We start from the raw sequence: 21,209 nt of genomic DNA, 5'->3' as shown, positions 1-21,209 counted from the left end.
CCACCTTTGTTTTCCTCCAATAAAATAGCACTTGGCATCTTTGCAGATTCAAATCCGAATCGGAAGCGTTATCTGGCTCAAACCCGAATCATAACGTTTCATGCCTCTCTTAGCTATATTCATTTAGTGTAGAAATTGATCGAACCTGAGCGCCGTGAAAATAATTACCATTCATCCAAGTTTTAACGTTAGGAATTCACTGGTTCGAATGTTACGCGAGTTTAAAGTTGAATGATTTTAAGGGTTTTTGACACAGGAAGTGCGGCGCCATTGTGGCAGCACAAGCACATTGAACAGCTTTACCCTTTAGGTTGGTCAAGGTTAGGGGGGGGGGAGCAGTAAGGTAAAGTTTTTCCCTATTTATGATAAAGTAACGTTTGCAGTACCGAGTTCACGAGATCTCTTGGTACCGTAACTGTTTAAGAAGCGATAAAAGAAATTGCACAGCACCATTCTCAGCGGTAAAATTGACAAAATCAACCTGAACCGAACGATTAGAAGACTATGCCGAATATTTCACCAATTAATAATAGTCCCCAATTACCGTCTGTAATCAGTTTCCCGGTTCGCTACACAGTCAGCTTATAAGCGATGCTTCCATGAAACATGCTCGATAATATTTTCATGCGGTGTATGCAGTGATACATGTGTGTAGCGTGTCCTTGGTGTATGAAAAGAATGACGGTCGATGCAATTATTCCAGAGATAAAACAGAAAGTGGAGAATTGTGGTTTAATGTAATTTTTTTAATGATTTCTTCTGGCTCACTCGTGTCTTTTTTTTCTTCGTGTCTGCTGTATTTTATAGCCAATATTGTTGCTTATTTATCCATATTATATGAATATGACCTTGGACTCTAAAATTTTTCAAAGATAAACGCGATTATATTTACAATTTTAGAATTAATTTACAAGAATGCTGGCAATTAAAACGTACAAGTAGGAAACTGAAGTTAACTTGAAAAAAGAACTATGAAAAATGGCATTTAAACAAGAATTCTCCTCCATTTGATTCGGCCTCTGCAAAAAATTATTAAGTACTCTTATTTTTAATGACAGTGGAGGTATTTAGATGACTTTTTCAAATGGAACGCCTTCTATAATATTTTTTATGAGATTTTAGAGGTAAAGCGAAACAGAGTGATTATTTATTTAACTGGAGCATAGCATAATTTCTGCCATAGAAAAAAGTATTACATCATTGAAGCATATCTTTTTAACGAATCATGGAAAGGCAATGATTATGAAACATTATTTAAACAATTTTCGGCAACGAAATTCCGACATGTCTGATTGTGAGAAGTGTCTGTGCCTGTGTGTGTTTGTGTGTGTGTCTGTGGTAGAGTATACTGTCGCAAGATTAATACCCTGGCAATATGTGTGATGTATAGTGACGCCCTAAGTATGCTAACAATCAGACCCCACGATCAAACGTTCAATCTTTCCATGGAGCTGCTAATGTCAAAGAGCAAGGCGACTGACGAAGCGGATTTTTGTTCACCTCGATACATGAATCGTGATCGAGGCATCTATTGAAACCTTCGATGTATCGCTGTTTCAAGTCGTTCGTCGAAGCGAGGATCCAGATATACAGTACCATTCAATGATTCATATTGTTACTAGAATAAAATCACCGAAGACTGCTAGAGAGTTTATTCTAGGAATAACACGAAACACTGGTGGGCATTGTAGCATTCTGATCAAGAATTATATCTTTGATGAAAACGAGGATGAATTCGAGGCTGACTAAATGAATTGCTTTCTCGAATCGGATGAGCCGACTTCATGGGACTTCGGAAGTTTTCGAATTCAATGGAAATGACACAGGGTGTCCCGAAAATGTGTTTCCTTGAAAGGGGTGATTCCCGAGGTAATTTGAAGTAGTCCCTCTGTTCCATAATAATAGTAACAAAAGAAAATAAATATAGAACGCAATATTTATTACCAAAAAACTAGATTACATTAAACAATAAATTGAAAATGTTACTCCTAATTTTTATTTTGAGTGTTCAGATAGTTTCTGGATTTTTCAATAATTTCGTTGCTGCATTTTAAACTTCTAGGTAGGATCCCTCAAGGTAGGAGCTTAAAATTAATGGAGCCATCGTTCTTTATTGCTTCCGGCGTAACTTGTTTTTTTCATATTACGGTAAATTTTCTATAGATGCGAAAAAATATCCCCCCCCTCTCCAACTTAGTAATCTGATCTCGGCTCGGTATATCGGTGTGAACCACTACTAACGCGACGCGGAGAGTCGCAGTCGTCGGCACAGTTCAAACGGCCGTGCGTCATCACAATGTAACACCAATATTTAATCTTCTTTATTCTTCATTATTTTTTAATGGAACTTTCAGCAACATATTCCTGGCATTTTTCTAATGCAAAATGGTACCAAACACGTTATAATTTCAACTGTATTTAGTGGTTTAATCGATGACGACAGTTTCGAACGCAAGGAAGGACAGCGCATCAGAAAGAAAGAGACGCAGACAGTTGCCGTGGTCTCTCTTTACACGCGTTGTCCTTCTCTACGTTCGGCTCGGCCTTTGAAGCTCAAAAAATAGTACCAAATGCGATAGATGCGAAGATATCCCCCCGAGGCTTTCGCATCTATAGAAAATTTACTGTACTTTTAGAATGGGTTGATATTCAACCGAAATAAAACAATTGATTTCGATCAGCGGATGAAATTAGAAAAATAGTTACAATTCGTAATAATTAGGTTAACCGAAAAATTGAAAGATGCGTCCAAACAAATGACAGATATCATGAAACATTGATTTTGATTGAAGCGCTACAACACAACTTAAATATTCACTTGCTACTATCATCATGGGACAGAGGGAGTAATTATTTCCTTCGCGAAAGTGTTCTCCGCGGCTTTGCTCAGGAGTTATTAACGAAAAGCACGAACCGAGCGTGGCGTCGGGATTGGCTGAGCCGGATCGGTCCGTGTTTTTCGTTAATAACTTCTAAACAAAGCAGCGGGGAGCATTTTCGCAAAGGAAAAAGTTTCTCGAAATGACCTCGAGAATCACCCTGTTCAAGGATATATATATAACATTTTTGGGACACCCTGTACATTAAAATAATGGAATCACGTTATCAGGCGTTGTTAGCTGCCAGGAGCAGCTTCAGGTGAGCCCGCAGGCAACGAATACTCAACGTCTGTCAGTGATTCATTATTACCAGAAAATCCCTAGCAGTTCTCGATCTCTACTACGGAAAAGTTGCTAAAACAATTTTCCTGTCAAAAAAAGCTTTCCGCTCGTTATATCATTTTATCCGTGTCGGATCTCAGAAACTTCACATTTCTCGTACAAATTCAAGGAATTTCATCGAATATTTTCATGAAAGAAGTAGGAAGATTCGATCTTAATTAGATCATGTACTTAGTCGCTCCTGTTAGGAACTATTTCTCTATAGTATATATAGTAATTGCAGAACACCTCTCAGCGATTCGTGTTACTGAGGTGAAGACCCTAAAGGCTCCTAATCTTTACCACGCGAGCATGTAGTACTATGTAATGTTATTCCGTACACCCAGTTACTAGGAAGATGGTTTCAGTAATTACTGTGGATACCTCGTATAGTTCGCGTGTAATATCTTTTGTTCGGAATGTAAATGTCGCTAGATCCATAAGTATAGTTCATGTTGTAACTGAGACAAAGTCCTTAGTGTAAGTCTGGGTAACTCGTTCACGCCGAAGCAAGAGTGCTCTCGTTGTCGATTGTTCTGGAGGAAAGCCAGGAGTAATCACGCAACAGCTACAAGACAGATGTAGGGGGAAGATTGCTCGAGTCGTACCTACCACTGTCTAAATTGTACCTTTTGAATTTTGGACGTAATGCCTTCAGCGTTCCTAGCGGTAGTAATACGTGCACTTTAATCAACCGTATTGGTTTACGCAATGTCGCCAGGTGAGGGGAGGGGGCACCAATTCAGGGGGAAAGAGTTGTTCATAAGACAAGAACAGGCGTGGGAGAGATTCAAAGATATGTGAGCACTGGAGTAATGCGAATAACGGGTCGCAGTGATCACGATTCTTTTTTTCCAGTAGCAGGTGGATCAGGTCTCAATTTTGAGTCCTGGACTGTTAGGTTTTTTAGTGGGTATGGGCCCGGTACATTCGGTAGTGCCGTGCCGAGCGTTAGGAGAGTGCGTAAATGCATTTTTTCCTAACAGTCCTTAAACATTTAAAAAAAAAACGAGAAAAAGGGGAAGGAGTTATCCTCTCCCTGCCGGTACCGGACACATGAACGACGGAAATGAAACGCGTCACGTGACCCGGCCGCGGTGGAAACGTGGGGAATAGCGGCGTAGAAGGGGAACGCAGAGTGGGGAGACAAGTCTTAATCTGGCAACTTTGCGCATGATCACCCAACGGTATCAACACTTAAGTTTCATATTTTTCGTCTTACAATTAGTGAATGAAGTTGCTTACATGGAAATTGATTCGATAAATTTCTTTATCCAAGCCATATTGTAATCAAAATTGCAATTGCACAAAATCTAAATACATGGAGCCTTGTCATTTTTGTAAACTGAAACACTTTTATCGTTTTCCGTGCTTGGTAGGTTGAGTGCTAAAAATTTTACGAAACATGATTTTGAAAACAGTAATTCTGTGATGCAATATTTATGAGACAGTATTCTATTTTGGTATATACGATTCTAAGATGTGCGAAGTGTTTTTTTTTTTGTGTTTTGTCTTTTCATAAATTTTATCAAACTGTGTGCACGAATTGAGGCGTGGGGAAATAGCGTCGTAGAAAGGGAGGGTGGAGTGGGAGACAAGAATTAATATGGCGACTCTGCGTGGTGTAGATCTTATAAATTTCTGTATATGTTTGGTAGTTTATACGGTAAGCAAATTATTGATGAAATTAATATTCCTTGTTGCGTACTGATTTGAAATATAATTTCTGTTGTATCTTAAGTCGTACCCACGTGAGATTCTCGAATCGTGCTGGTACGATGAACAATTACGCAAATTGTAAAGAGAAAATTGAAAATATGGAAAAACAAAAAGCAGTTAAAAGAAAGATAGAATTTGTACAATTTTCTCAATTTTTATCAGTTCAGAATTCGCAAACCAATCAACTAATTTTGATGAAATATTCAGCACGTATTTACATAACTTCTATTGATCTATACAAATATGGTTTATTTAAAGTGTGTGTGTTATATAGGTTTTGCAGTCCAAATTCTCCAAATCAATTTCACCTTTCTGAAAATCCAACTGAACCTTTCCCAGATCAATTTCACCCATCAAGAATATTCTACTTTTTCTTTACCACCATATTCTCTAATAATGAACCCCATTGAAGAAGTGTTTTTAAAATTCAAATTCTGTGCGAGAAGTATGCTAGCTGATCCTTCAAATCATGAACATTTGGTAGATGTAATTAATAAATCTGTTACCACTGTTACCTCTACAAATTGTTACAATTGTCACATGAATATGTATGTTAAATTGCCAGCAGCTGCTACAGAAGAACCATTATAGGCTAGGTTGCGTGTCTGTGTATTATGTGTCTACACACCGTTCTCTTAATTACTCTTAAATTAATATTATATGTACATCTATGCACTAAATAAAATTTTGAATTTCTTAATTCAAATTGAATTGATTTTTCTTAGAAAAATATTCTTAAAAAATGTTGAACTTGATTAGCAAAAGGCTGAATTTGGAGTGCAAAACAAATGTCTCTGTCTCTGTGTTATGTAGAATTATACCCTTCCTGGTTGTACCACCAGCAGTGCCGTAACGAGGGTATTAAGCGCCTGTGTCAAGTGTCCAACTTGCGCCTCCTCATAACCCAATAATGACAAAAAAAATAAAAAATTTTAATGTAACAAATTAAATTTTACTAAATGCAATATATTAAATACTATTAACCTCATCAAAATGAGTTGCCTGTATATACAATAACGTATTTGTCAAGGTATTTGTATGAATCAATAATCTACAACCTAAATACGAACAAATTTTTATTCATATTCAATGACGACAAAATAAACCATACAGTAACTCCCCCTAATATTCGGACACTCTTAAAAACACCGTAACTTTTCAAATATTTGACTATGCGATTTGAACTTTTTTGGAAAACTAGAGCAACTAGTTTACTACAGGATGTGAGAAGAAAGTTTTTCAAAAATTGCATTTCACCGGAATTGTAGTGGAAATACTAAATGTTGCATTTTACAACTTTTTCATGCGGGCCTATATTGAAATTTTGAAAAATACGTTTTGTAGATCTGTGTGGGTTATATGCATTGTGAAAGTTTCATCGAAATCGGTTAAAAATTCTTAGATTTACTGCTGTTATAGGCCGAAAATCGTGAAAATCTGCAATTTTTACCATCTTCAAACGCTTGTATCTCATTGCAACGTCGGCCGATTTTGACGAAATTTTCAGGATATGTTTAATTGAAACAGATCTACAAAACGTATTTTTTAAATTTTCAATATAGGCCCACATAAACAAGTTGTAAAATGGATCTTTTAGTATTATCTCTACAATCCCGACCAATTGCAATTTCCAAAAAAATTTCTTTTCACATGCTGTAGTGAACAAAGTGGTCTAGCTTCCGAAAAAAAGTTTGAATCGTATAGAATAAAGTGTCCGAATATTAATGGGAGTCACTGTGTAGGTATATGTTAGAATAATATAATAAAAACATAAAACAGCGGTATTCTTTGCTTTGCGCCCCAAACCCAGTTGCGCCGTTGGCGGGCGCCTCTTTCACCACACCCTCGTTACGGCACTGACCACCACAGTTACCAGCCCGTATTTAAACAAAGTTGCATCAACCTTGACGCTCTTCAGTGTGAACGAAACCAAGTGAGGTGTGCCGTGAAGTAATAAAGTCCGATTTGTCCCGGTAATTAAGTGGCAAGGTGAACAGCGAAGAGCCTTAATACAATATAAGTTCTGAAAGTCCGGAATATTGCAAATTACTTGCTGAACTCTCTGATCGATCGAAGTGATCTCGCGCACGATTCTTAATCACGCCGTTAACTGCGAGAGGCACGCGCTTTGATCTCGAACACGCTTTATACACTTGCCCACAATGGGACCACCTAGTTCAGGAGGAAGGATCATACTATCGGCTGGCCTTCCGCCAGAATGCGGCAGACACTGTTGCCGGGAGTAATGAGTTGCCCAGACTTGCGCTAGGAGGCTCCTAATATCTATCGTAGCGGCTATTAGGCGCTTTATCCCAGTCACAAAACGATTTATTGAAAGACCCCTGAGAAAAAATACCGCTGGACTCTAAACTGTACTGAATGCTCCGGTTCGCGACTTAAGCTTATCTCTCTCTGCCTAGTAACTACGGGGTGGTCCTGCTCCTCGAAGCCCAGGTTGCTTAGAATAGATTCTAGATTCTCGCAAGAACGACGACATGAGACGTGTGTTCGACGATCTTGTTCAAGATATGCGAGCCTGTAGGATCGTAACGCGCACACCGCAGAATAATATATATAAAAACGAGCTGACCGTACGACATCACGACGACTGTCAATCAAAATAACACTGCAGTCCACATCAAGTAAATAACAATATTGAAATATATATATATATAATGTATATATATAGATAATATATAAAAATATATATATGACGTGTGAGACGTCCAAGACCAGCGCATCGCAGGAAACGCGATTACGGGTATATATGTATAAATATATATATGTATATATATATATCAAGGTGGCATTCTCTGATGGAACACAAAGAAACGAACGAGAAAAAAGAAAAAACAAAGAAGAAAAAGAGAACGAAAGTATGTATAGTAAACCAAGGCGATAAAACTGGGAACGACCGATCATATATGACACGAGCAAAAAGGTTTCAATCTGGCGATTCGTGCTCCTTGCTTGTTACGTGGCACCTTAAAACCGTCATAGGTCCAGGAGCCTAACTTCAAAACACAGGTCTGTACGTCGTATGGAAAGAACTCAACGTCGATGGAGCAGGAGGATTTATATACGGCCGGCGGTTGCCAGACGACCAATCCCGAATAGTAGACCGTGGCCTTGGTCATCAGCGTCACCTCGTAGTTCCCGTCGGCGCTGGAATCACCGAAGAAACGAGCCGAACGTGATCACGATTGGCTCCTCGAGACGAACAACCGGATGCTGCCATAATTGAGAGACACACTTCTTACCTTCTACGGTCAAGATGACATAAAGGCGTCCGCTATTGCATCTTCTCGTCAACTAACCATTATCAACGTACTAATGCTCCTGTCTTTAAACCGTTCATCGTACACCCGGGACCGTATTCATCAGTCCCACCAGGATTTTTGTCAAATTCCGGGGGGGGTATACACACTCATTTTGCACAATATTTCGTTCCAATTCTAGCTTCTGCAAGTCTAATTCTGTATCTTTCACCGTGGAATTGCTTTCCGGGATCGTCGATGACCAACGAATGAAACTGGAGAGTTTGGTGACGTAGACCAAGGAACAGTTCCTAACGTTTAAGGAATAACACAGAAACACAGAGGGAGAGAGAGAGAGAGTTGCTCCTAGAATATTGCACAGCAATAACGAATACACTTCTGAGACTAATATTTACTAAGTTGCGTGTATAAACAACTTCTGCTAACATGATGGCTATCTCCCTTTTTAGGGGACTTATCGATTGAAACGAAATACTCTACGAAATCGCTGGCCCCGCCAGACCTAACAAAAATCCCACACTGGTCAAGCTAGCCTTTCGTTAAAAAAAAAAAGAGAGAGAACCTGGCAGCATCCGTCTCCCAACGTAGTTCTCGACACCCATCTCATCAGTCCCGTTTTGATCATGCAATCTCCAGAACACGATCCACCGAGTTCCGAAATCCACACGACGAGCCGATCGTTCTTTGTTTTATGTTTAATCTAGCCTTACTATCTAAGGAGATCGTCCCCGACGCATCACGATCTGTCTCGATCCACGTCGCGGATGACCCGGACGTAATATCTGTTGGCAGGGAACTTAGCGGCTACCATGCAAGTTTACCTTGAAGCCGTCATAGGTCCACGAACCGAACTTGAGGACGCAGGTCTGCTCGTCGAATGGGAAGTACTCCACGTCGATCTCGCAGGATGACTTATAAATGGCGGGTGGCTTCCACTCGACCAATCCTTGATGGTAGATGGTGGCCTTCGTGGCCAAGGTCACCTCGAAGTTGCCGTCCGCGCTGCGAGCGAGCACATTAGTGGTTCTGGGCGCTGCGGCGGTCGAGCTTACTTTGTATTTCCAATTCGATACCAAGCCGTCATTTTTTTTTTGTTTTCAGTTTCGGTGATTTCTTTTCGTTTTTTGATTTTCTTTCTGTTTTTTTTTCTCTCTCTCTTTGAATGAGTCTCAACGATGCCTTTAGAAACGAAAGTTGAGGTCTTTTGCAAAGGTTCTAGGATCTGGAGAACACACATTACCGACGGATTTCCGGAAAACTACGAAACTCGAAGACTGTACACGCTGATATTGAAGTTTGAAATACTTTTGTTTTAGCTTCGTCTCTGGAAGTGGATGGAGATCGATCTTTGCTTTCCGAATGTTAACTAGAGGCGTGTGGCTACTCTAAAACATCAGGTTCCCGAGCTTCGGGCCGGGTCGGGTCGGGATTCATGAAGTACACAATGTTCGCGTACCCGAATAGTGAAAATGAAAAAGTTTTTAGATCCTCAAACCTAACTTCTCGTGATTGCTGATTCGGGTATCCGAACACTCCAGACTTTCGGGATTCCGGCTCGATCCGACCCGAACTCGTAATTTCGGGTACTCGCATACCCCTAATAATAACAGATCATCTACCGGCGATTATATTTAGTATTTTTCAGCTAAGCATTTCATTTCGATAGTAATCCAATCATTTTGTTTGGAATTATTACAAGAAAGGTCTGCTCTTTACTTTACCGGACTCAAAATTTATGACATTCTCCTATAAATTATGATGTATTTGGTATGTAATTCAGTAGATTTGTAACCGGGCCGGTTGCAGGTCAAAGTTTCGATCCTGTAGGATCAACGGTTCCGGAGTTATGCTTGCTTAAAGTTGTGCATTTTTCAGTGTTTTTGATAGGTTAGGGCGCCACCATATTGGTTTGTAGTGATGATCGCGCGCCGTTTACCGAGCACAACGGCTAGATGGCAGCACGGGCACGCGTTAATGCTGATATTGCGATTGTTGTTTGATTTTTGGATAATATGGCCACGATGTTGTGTTTAACTGGTCTAGGTTAGATCTGGGTTAGGTTTTTGTAAATATTTTCCACGATATTTCTTCTCCAACATTTTCTGAGGTATATTTTCTCGATATTAACGATATTACTGTGTGCCCGTGCTGCCATCTAGCGGTTCTGCTCGATAAACGGCTCGCGATTACACACCAGTCAAAAACACTGTAGATTGCTCAACTTTAAGCAAGCATAACTCTTGAACCATTAATCTTACAGGATCGAAACTTCGATCTGCAGCCGCCCTAGGTACAAATTTACTGGATTACATACCAAATACGTCATAATTTATAGGAGAAAGGCACAAATTTTGAGTCCGTGAAAGTAAAGTTTACCCTAAGAAAAGAAGATTTTTAAGCTATTAGTAGGCTTCCGGTAGATAAAGTGTTTAGATAATATTCTGTGTACAATATTTTAGTGCAGTATGATGTGAATGCTCTACATAGCAATTTCGTATTGGAAAAATGTAAGAAATTCTTTGCGAGATATCTAACTGATAGATTTTTTTTTCTGTGAAAAGTGTTCGTATATCTTCTTAACGTAACAATTTGTTTACTATCAAATTGTCATTACTATAAATGCTTTAATGTGTTGGGGAGGCTCTTATTTCGATCCTAGTGTCGACATACTTAAATTTGTCCACTTATGGTATTGTAACAAGCAATTGTTAACGCGAGAATGTGAAAGTGTTCGAATTTTAATAACTGGATTGATAAAATCGAACATGCACGTCTAACAAAAATGATAAAGATATATTATTTAACGAAATTATCGCAGTTCTAACATTCACAGTTTCTCGAGTATCAGGAATTTAGTGTTCAAATACTTTTGGATCCACTGTGCTCAAGATAAAACGAAATCAAAGATCATGCTGCAACGAATAACACGCAACGAAATGAAATATGACTACATATAATCGCGAAATTAGAATCGAGTCGACATATTTTTAATGCAAAACAGTGTACGAAACGATGTATTTCTCGCTATACATATGTATGACACACTCATTGTTCGTGGAATTATTCTGCACGGCTCTTGGTGAATACAGAACGAAAAAAAATTGAAAGAAAAAATTACGCGTTTAATAAACTGAATGTTTTTCAGGGAATTGATTTCTCTCGCACGCCGCGTCATTTAAATTGGAGATTTAAGTAATATATCACGTTGAGCGCAGCGCAGAATATCAGCAGAGAATTTATATGTTTTTAATAAAAATTGAATCTATACTATGTTACTGGCGCAGCAGGGTTCCCGAGATCAATACAGCAATGCATTTATGGCAGATAAGTATTAATCCAGAATATCCGTGCTTTCCATAAACTAATAGAATTTAAACAATACCCACGATTACTATTTGTTTCGTCGAAACGAACAGCGCGGAATTCTCCAAATAATTCAACCGTGATTGCGATTAATCTTCGCGATCAAACGAAAAATTTGTTAAGGATCAACGGTGTTACTTTTTCTTTTAAGTTAGCATAAAATTGTATCCTTTTGTTCAAGTTGAACGTAAATAATCTTTTCCTTTGAAAAATTATTAATGACCAGACTGCGGATTTTATGCACTTATGAGAAGAATAGGTACGTACAATTTAAAGCAGTGGACATGTAAAAAATATTTAAGTACATCAACGTGTGCTCGTTTCAGCTTGATAGAATAATTAAGGCAAGAATGCAATTTTTTATTTGGCTCCTGTGTCCTGCAATCGATGCAAACATTTTTTATTTTGCATAAAGACCCGCAATCTATTAATGACGAAGGAGCTCTAATCGTTGTAACCATGAAGTACATACAGTGGGTGTAGAAAGTATTCGTACACCCTTTAAAACGGAATAACTTTTTTATAATTGTACCAAACAAACCGATCTTTTATAATCAATTTCTAATTGATCATAAATACTTCTAATTCATTTATGATTCAATGCTTCTAGCATTGGTTCACGAAATGACAAGAAAGATTTTCCAAAAATTATATTTTACGAGGTTACATAGAAAAATAAAGAAGGCATTTTTTAAAACTTTTTTATTTCGGCCCTTAAAGAAAATTTAAAAGTATATGATTTGCAGATCTATGTTAGTTATTGTACACATGCTGACAATTCCATCGAAATCGCGATTGACGAAGGAGAAAACGACACGCATCAAAAGATGTACGATTCTGCGGATTTTAAGCAGAAACTGATCAAAAGTCGTGTAAAACTACGATTTTCACCATTTTTAACCGCTTGTATCTCGCGTGTATGTTAATCGATTTCAATGAAATTTTCAGCATGTCTATAACCAACATAGATCTACGAAACATATATTTAAAATTTTAACGACCCAAATAAAAAGGTTCTTAAAAATGTCTGTCTTATTTTTGCATGTAACTTTTGGACAATCTTTTTGTTTTATATCATTTCGTAAACCAATGCTTCTAATGGATTATAAATAGACTGCGGATCTTTATGCATTTATAGGAAAATTGAGAAGATGAAATTCAAAATTGTTGGAAAATTTTCAAAATTGAAGAAGTCGATATATGAATACTCCTCTCTAAAAATCATCAAGGGAAGAATTAACATCCAACTTGGTTTCTATTTCTTGCAATCGATGCAGGGGATTTTTATGTTGCATAAAGATCCGCAGTCTAATTATAAAAAATCAGGTCGTTGGTACAATTATAGAAAAAGTGATTAGTTTTTAAAAGGTGTACGAATACTTTGTACACCCACTGTAGGTCTCCGGACATGAACGTCGTGGTGAACTTATTGATACGATTAATGTATTAACGTAATTAAAAATATAAAGCCCGATAAATTTTGCAGTTCTCAAATCCGCAAACAATACGATCCCCGCTATCGAATGATCGATCTGTTCCCGTATTGGCAATCCCTCACATCGCTTCAAATAGATTTCAACGAGGAGTGTTCTCTCAACAAAAGGTTTACGGGCATATCGTGCTCGAAATTCTCCTGGTAGAATTGATCGATGATCGCTCGTTACGATTTCAGCGTGACGAGGGACGAGCCAACCTCGATGATATAATGCTCGTATCGAAGATGGCTGGCGCCGATTAAGACCTCTTCCGATCTTTATAAACGCGCCTCACACTATCGGCCCTTGCGAGCCACGTAACGCCGCGTCGCGCCGCGCCGGCTCATAAGGGGGTGTTATCTTTGCGAGAAGTGTGAGAGACAGATATCTGGGTTAATGAATTGCTAGGACGAGGGAAAAAAATGAGTCACGTATGCCTCTCACGGTAGAACCTCAGAATTTTATGGAGCCTTAACGGAGATTAGTTCCACGCTTGAAAAATGGATTAATTTCGACTGCAGCTGAACAATTTCAGCTTCCCATTTTTAATTACAATTGCGAGTCCGCTCGTCGCTTGCCGTTTCACTAAAACTTAGGCTGTAACTCACGAGTCCGAAGTTTTGCCATTATGTATTTCCTTTCTACCGTGATCATTGTAACAGAACGGTGTTTTATATACATATTGTACTGTCAAAAGCGCTTTATTATCTGCCACACAGTTTTGCCACTCATTAGTCAACATCTTTATGGTTATTATTTCATCAAGGTGTACAACCGTTTCATATCAGTTTCTATTAGAGTTAATGAATGTAAGAACTAGGTAACTTGAAATTTGGACATTTTGAGTTATCTGCTTCGTATTGAAGAAGAAATCAAGTAGAATTTAATGTAAAAACTGGGTAACCTATAGAAATAAAATAATAATACAGATTAAAATAAATACAGATTTCTAATCATGTTATAAATGGGCAACTCAACTTTTAAAGATGTTTTTTTAAATCCAAAATGATGTTTTTTCATGTATTGTTCCATTTAAAATGAAGAAATATAAGCAGATATTGGCATTATGTTTAAAATAACGGTCTCCCTGCCATGATCTTAAAACCTTGAAATACTGTTTCATCAATGTCTCTAAAATAAAAGGAATTGTAAGTTATCTAGTTCTTACATTCAAGCGGCGATACGTTCCACCACATAATAAGAACAATGTACAGATCAAATACTGTAGACGTTGTGGTTTATACATTCCTTAAATGTTTAGGTACCGAGAGTAGGTGCCTGATCAAAATATTTTTGTATGGCGTGAATCGCCCGTAAATCATACGACTGATATGATCGTAAAATAATTGACCTGTGGATGATAGATACTGGGAAGTAATCGAAGGAGAATGAATATCGCTATTGTTGAACTACGATTTCGATATTTAAAGTTAGTGTTTAAGTACGAATTTCCTTGCAATAGTAACTTCCGTTTATCTGACGAAAGAATATTTCCAACAAAAGTTTAAGAGTATTCGCAAATGTACAAACTTCAATATTTGAAACCTTGAAAAAATTTTGTTTAGAAGAGAAAAACGAGATCGCTCTGATTTTTTAAACATTAAATTGTACTTTTGATTTGATAATGTTGTACTTGACGTTAAGACGAATTCACACAATTCATTATAATATTATAATCTTGACACTATTAACACTAATCCGACCACCACCAGTCGAATCGACCGGTTCCAAATTTCTTATTTTACCATTATTGATATGATAAAAATGGTTTCATGAGAAACGATGGTGTAGATATATTACAATTACAATAGAAGCCGCCCAATAAAATCAATCGGTAGATTTAGTGTTAGTAACATTTCAATAGTTTTGGCCGGCTAAAATGAACAGATCCCCCACTGTGCGGCGCGGCGGGGAGGCGTGCGGAGTAGCGTAGAGGGGGAAGGTAGAGTGGGGACACAAAGTCTTAGACACTGCATCAAATCGCTCAAATATGTCGTACGCTTCACGCGAATGCATAAATCTTCACGGTCAAAAATATTGCGAAACGAATCTCGAAGAATTCCGTACGGGCGACCATATTGTCAGTAGCTGGTCCATCGAAACAAGGGGAGGAAAATAAAGCGAAACGACTGAAATCCATCCATTCTCTACGTTCTCTTTGCTTTTCATGAGCAAGAAGACTCCAGAAATAATATCGCGAGATCCGCGACAGAAACAACAACGACAGCTTAAGCGGCGCGGCGACGCGACGCAAGCAGGAAGAAGATAGGGAGAGGCAGGAAGATCAGAGGTTAAGTGAAATTGAAGTTGAACCCGGTGATGAAAACGGTTCGCGGTATCTAAGGTGACCCGGGGAATCCTTCGCAATAGTTTTCATTTCCTTTTAATCTTGGTAGGGTTCTCTGCCATCTGGAACGAACACTGCCAATTCGCCTTCCATTTTTCGCGGACAGGCGCGGTATGAAAGGAATTTGTGTGCTTATATAGAGAATGTTTTATTTATCCCGTTCGCTTGCGGAATCTTTGAGGAGGGATATCTTGATATTAATGCACAGACTCATTTTTCGCTATCCTAATCAGAGACTCGGGTACGTATTTGTACAGGGTGTCCTAAAAATCAAGGTGAATTCTTCTCGATCGAAAATTAAATCTATATAATAAATTTCATGATTTCGGCGCAGGGTTCGATCATTTGTAGAAAACCAGCAAATGTGCAATTAATTAAACATGCTTCTCGACGTTTCGATCTTTATGTGGATCATTCTCAAAGAGACATTTTTGGCGTCTGAGAAGTAATATATGTATAATATAATTTGAACAAATATTATAACACAGCCGTGTAAATCCAACGGAAAAAAGAAAAATATAAAAACACATACTTGCTGCGACACAACAGAGACAACATTTAAACGACTGGTTTTCTATAAATAATATGATATTCATATAAATTTATTATATATGCCAAAAATGTTGTGCATTCTTGGAAGGGGTGATTTCAAGTAACCTTTCCCTTTGCGGAAATGTTCTCCGCGGTTTCGTTAAAGGAGCTATTAACGGAAAACACGGACCAATCAGAGCGCGACTGCAGCTGAGCTGATTGGTCCGTGGTTTTCGTTAATAACTCCGCAACGAAGCCGCGCACAGTATTTTCGCAAAGGGAAAAGTTACTTCGAAATGACCTCAGGAGTCAGCTCCTCGAATGGAGTACATTTTTGTAAAACTATAGTATCTCGATGAGTTATTTAAGATGAAATATGAAAAATATAATCACAAAGTAACGGCGTGCACTGGACCATTTTTATTTTTCACACTCGGGCGAAAAACGTTTGCAGGAAAAAAGGGTGCGATGCTAGAAATATTCTTGCGAGTGACTGTATGAAGCTGTTATCAGCACCAGAGGGAATTCGATTTTGTGAAAACGTGTTGTAGGACAAACTGGTGTCTTCCAATCGAAGAGATTGCCCGTGGCTATATGGTCCCCGGAGAAATACTCGTGTCGTTACCTCGAAAATCCGGATTGTAGAACATGTTCGCGGATTTCCGACATTGAGAACACACTATTTCTCATGTAACATCGTACTTAAACACATCGGAAATATAACTCGCGAATTGTACATGAAAATTTCGGGTCGACACGAGACACCGAAAGGAAAATCATAACTGGTCTGCGAACTTTATGCAATTATGATAAAAGTTCGAGTATAATATTAGATGATTGTATAAGTTCGTTCAATGATTAAATTTTAAAGAATGCAACTTTATTAATCAATCATACATATAGTCACCATTCTTTTCTAATTGTAGAAAATGTAACCATTTTTTAATATTAATTTAACCCATGTTTCACCAAATCTTTAACCAATCTTTAAAATTTATCCATTGAATTTTATTTTCAAATCGGGCACGAACTTCATCATCAACGACAATCATCATAATAAATATAAAATAAAGAAAAACATTTAAAAATACTATTGTATTGTTACCAGCTCTATATGAATTATCATGAAAATTAATAAATGGCTTTGCAGTTCTGGTACTCTGCAATAATTACTACAGATAATTATTAACTTCGCATGAAAATCTGCAGTCTAGCAATGATCCTCGAATCGAAATATTTGCATCGCACCAAATGTAGTAAACTCCTCTAGAAACAGTACAACATTGGCATATACAAGCTGACTATAATTCGCAGCTGTGACAATAATTAATTCTCATGTCTGCATTAATTTAATACTTTTGTAATTTTAACAATCTACTCTCGAACTTTATAAGCAATATCAAATATGATAAGGAATAATCAAGAACGCTGGAAAAGGAGCGATCAATTGTCCGAGAGAAAGTTTTAGGAAGGTATCTGATGAGTTTTAAATTGGAGAGGCAAGCGAATTGAGACGTCCGTCCGAAAAAGCCGATGAAAAAAGTTAGCCGAAGTCATCTCGTAATTAAGAACCGTTGTAATCGACATCGCTGCTTACACTAATGACCCACGTAATTGAAGTGAGTGAGGAAATGAGGAAAGAGAAAAACCTAGTGATAAATGTGACCATTTTAATCTTGCGTGAAGAATTTCGCTGCTATTAAGCAAAATGGCAAGAAGTTACATTTTTAGGAACGTTTAAGCTTCAATCGAAGTCGAGGAGGTAGGAACTACAGCAGAAGGAAAATCTCTTGTAGATATTCTTCCTTTTGAGATACCAATAAACATGAACACAAATCGACATGAACACAAACTAACAAGGAAACACAGTTTAACACGAAACCTACCACCGTCGGTCGAATGACCGGTTTCATATTTTTCATTTTATAATTATTGAAATTATGAAGTGGCATACATGGAAATTGATTTGATAATTTTTTTTATAATTATTGAAATTATGAAGTGACATACATGGAAATTGATTCGATAAATTTTTTCATCCAAGCACACATTGTATTAAAAATGGCGCGGGATCTAAATTAATTAGAGCCTTGTCATTTTTATCAGCTGAAATATTAGAATCGCTTTTAGAGCTCGGTAGGTTTAGTGTTAACTCAGGCTGGAACAATTTCTTCCCCTCTGTCGCTTCACCACTTCGGTGTCGCCAGATCAAGACTTGTGTCCCCACTCTAAGTATCTTCCCCTTCTATGACTCTATTCCCCACGCATTTCGTTGGCACTATTCAATAGTACATCTTATTGAATCAACATATATTTTTTTTGTTTCGACAGGATTTTTTTCTCAGTGTAGTTAAATCGGTGATCTTTCTTGCCGGAGTTAGCGAACTCGCTCGACGATCAGTTTTGATAGCAACGCGGCTTTCCTCTGCCTATCGCACAACTCCCAAGGAGGAGCTTCGATCTAGCACGGATTTACAGGCTTGAAAAATCGGTACCCTGACATCCCTATTCGAAAATTCTCCGAACCCTCGCAGGCAAAATCCCACCCGGCTTGCCCCATCCTGCTTGCTGAGCAGCAGAAAAGCTCCTCCATCAATCTACACCTCCAGACTCGATCGGGTATTAGAGCGTCAGGCTCCATGCTTACCCTTCTTACAAACGTATGACAGTGCGACATCTTAGCAATTAAGCGAGGCATAATTACTGCACTTTGTCTAATTAGACCATGAAATGTTACGGTTATTTGTTATTGGGATACTCGTTGTTCACTATCTAAAATATATTCTTGCTTTGCGACAGTGATTTATAGCAATTTTTCCTTTTTCTTTACATTTTATTTTATAAATTTATTATATTTATATTTTTCCTTCGTTCACTTTTTACTATATTTTATAAATCTATTATATTCATATTTTTCCTCTTTGCTCACGTATATTACTCTATTTTATAAATTATATATATTTATATTTTTCCTTTACTCACTTATTACTTTATTTCATAAATTATATATATATTTATATTTTTCCTTCATTCACTCATATCACTATATCTTATAAATTAAATATATTCATATTTTTCCTTTACTCACTTATTACTAGACAGCGGATCTTCATGCAAAATAAAAATGTTTAACCTGAATTATAACAAACTGGAGTGAAATAGAAATTTATTGTCTTTGTCAATATGAATAAAAGGTTGAAAATAATACAACAGAATTATTAAATTCTTCTACTGTTTTCACTGTTTTTAATTACGCCTACTCATTTCTGTTATAAATGCATAAAAATTCGCTGTCTACTTGCTACTTGATTTTATAAATTTTTTATAAAATTAGAAAGAACTGTTTTAGCAGACTAGTTGTTAATATTAGTAAACAATTTTTTCTTCCTACTTTAAAATAGGGGATGACTAATTGTATAAGGTTGTTTATCGATAGAGCACGTGTTAAATCTCATTCTCCCTTCTCTATCAATTTCTTCACTTTACACTTAATAAACGCAGTACAGCTTTGAGATAATATCTCTTCAAAAGCGCAGAACTTGGGGACTTAATTATACATTCACTCTCACAATAGAAGTAAAACAGGGAACATTTTCAGGAATGTAGTCTCAACTTTCCGGAAGGTTATTCAGAAACGTTTGCGTTTTCCTGTTAGTTTCGAAGTCAATTTTAAAGTTTACCGCTATATACACGTACCTCCATCATTAATGCAGAATTGCTGGCGGTTACTTGGAAAAGAAAGCGTGTCTAGGGAGATATTGTTCAACTTATACTCATTTCACTCGACTCCGACAATACATAAATATTGCAGGTGCAAACGACAACGACAAGTATTAACCAAAGAATTTAACCAAAGAAAATTTCCACTAATATTGTACTATAAACGGTAAAATAACAGTTAGAGAAAACATGAATCTTTTCATATATCAAATAGTTTACAAGTAATTTAGGTCGCACATTTGATTAACTAAATCGCCTTGCACAAAGGGTGTCCCAAAAATGTTGCGCTTTCTAGAATGGGTTGATTCCTGAGGTCATTTCAAGTAGCTTCTTCCTTTGCAAAAAAAAAAAAACACGGACCAGTCAGAGCACGGCTACTGTGGATGCATTCGACTGATTGGTCTGTGTTTTCCGTTAAAGGATTAGGACACAATGATATTTTGAAAAAAAATCGAAATTTTTTGTCTTAAATAGTAGTTTCAAGTCTTGAGAACAGAATGCAAAAGGTTTTACATGGATTTCAGGCTTAAATACAAATTATTTCTCGAAGTACCGTTTCGAGAGCGAGTTCGTATTTCGTATATACTTTCGAGAAAAATTACATTCGTAAACTTTAAACGAGTTTTTCAGAACGGTGGACAAGTACTACCTCAGAAATTACATTACAATTTTATATGCAGTTATCTTCGTTATAACATGATGTTCATTATGTCATTATGACGATCGATTTTTTTTTTTAATCTTCCCGTTATATATATTTGGTTAAATATAAATAAAAAATTAACAATTTTCTACCAAAATTCAGTTATTAAATTTGAAACATCTGCCATTTTGTTAATTTTCACAAAAATTGAAATGTGGGATCGTCAATGCCTAGAGAATATATCACAGTTTATGAGATTTTTGGGATTTTTGATATAGTCAATTCGATTTGCAGAAATCCTGTACACCAGTTGGCCGTCTGGACGAAAAGGTATTCCGAGCAAAGACAACGAAACGCATAAGAACACAAATTATTTTTTAAACATTACAAGCATTTTTTTATACTTTATAATATAATCAGCTGAAATAGAAAATCTTATATTAATCGATCATTCACTTTTTTCTGTAATGTTGTTTAAAAATCTTTAATTTTCCCCACTTGTTACTGTGTCGTAAGCCCTTAATATTGGCTTGGCAAATAAGTTTGTTCGGTTTTTTAGAGTGGAATAAATCACAAAAACGGAACGAACTTATTTACCAACTCGATAACTCCGAAATATTATTTCAAATGATCTGAGGAATCGCCCCATTCTGGTACAACATTTTTGGAACACCTTGTATAACCAGCAATTTGATCAGTGGTGTGGTGGGTTTAGTGTTAATCGAAAAGTGGTTCATCGGAGACGGACGCCGGGTGGTACTAAATGTCAAGTAGATATATTGAAAAATTGAGAGGCTCCGGTGCATGTGCCATTTTTATTAAGGACAACGATGTAATAGAACCCAGGCTCCCTTTCTTAAAGGCGAGAAACTGTTCACCTTTGGTTAGCAATCCCCTTCCACCACACGTAACTATAAATTTTTACTACGACCC

The 21,209-nt window shown here is 37.2% G+C and overlaps 1 protein-coding gene across 8 annotated transcripts in view; it reads right to left on the bottom strand.

Annotated features, from left to right (window-relative positions):
- The window catches only part of Nachralpha4 (nicotinic acetylcholine receptor alpha4), a 237,813-nt gene that overhangs the window by 89,968 nt on the left and 126,636 nt on the right, over window positions 1-21,209 (bottom strand). For 4 of the 8 annotated variants that reach the window (XM_076435323.1, XM_076435330.1, XM_076435324.1 and 1 more), the window contains one exon: window positions 9,019-9,199. The exons of 2 other annotated variants lie outside the window; for them this stretch is intronic. In XM_076435323.1, the coding sequence (XP_076291438.1) occupies window positions 9,019-9,199 (181 nt within the window). Of the gene's footprint in view, window positions 1-7,903; window positions 8,085-9,018; window positions 9,200-21,209 lie in introns of all 8 variants that reach the window. 2 more of the 8 variants (XM_076435325.1, XM_076435327.1) reach the window with 1 other exon arrangement.

The sequence above is a fragment of the Lasioglossum baleicum genome, chromosome 12 (genome assembly GCF_051020765.1).
Source record: "Lasioglossum baleicum chromosome 12, iyLasBale1, whole genome shotgun sequence".
NCBI classification, from domain to species: Eukaryota; Metazoa; Arthropoda; class Insecta; order Hymenoptera; family Halictidae; genus Lasioglossum; species Lasioglossum baleicum.
Note: the sequence above shows the minus strand (reverse complement) of the source record. Positions and strands in the feature narration are given on the sequence as shown.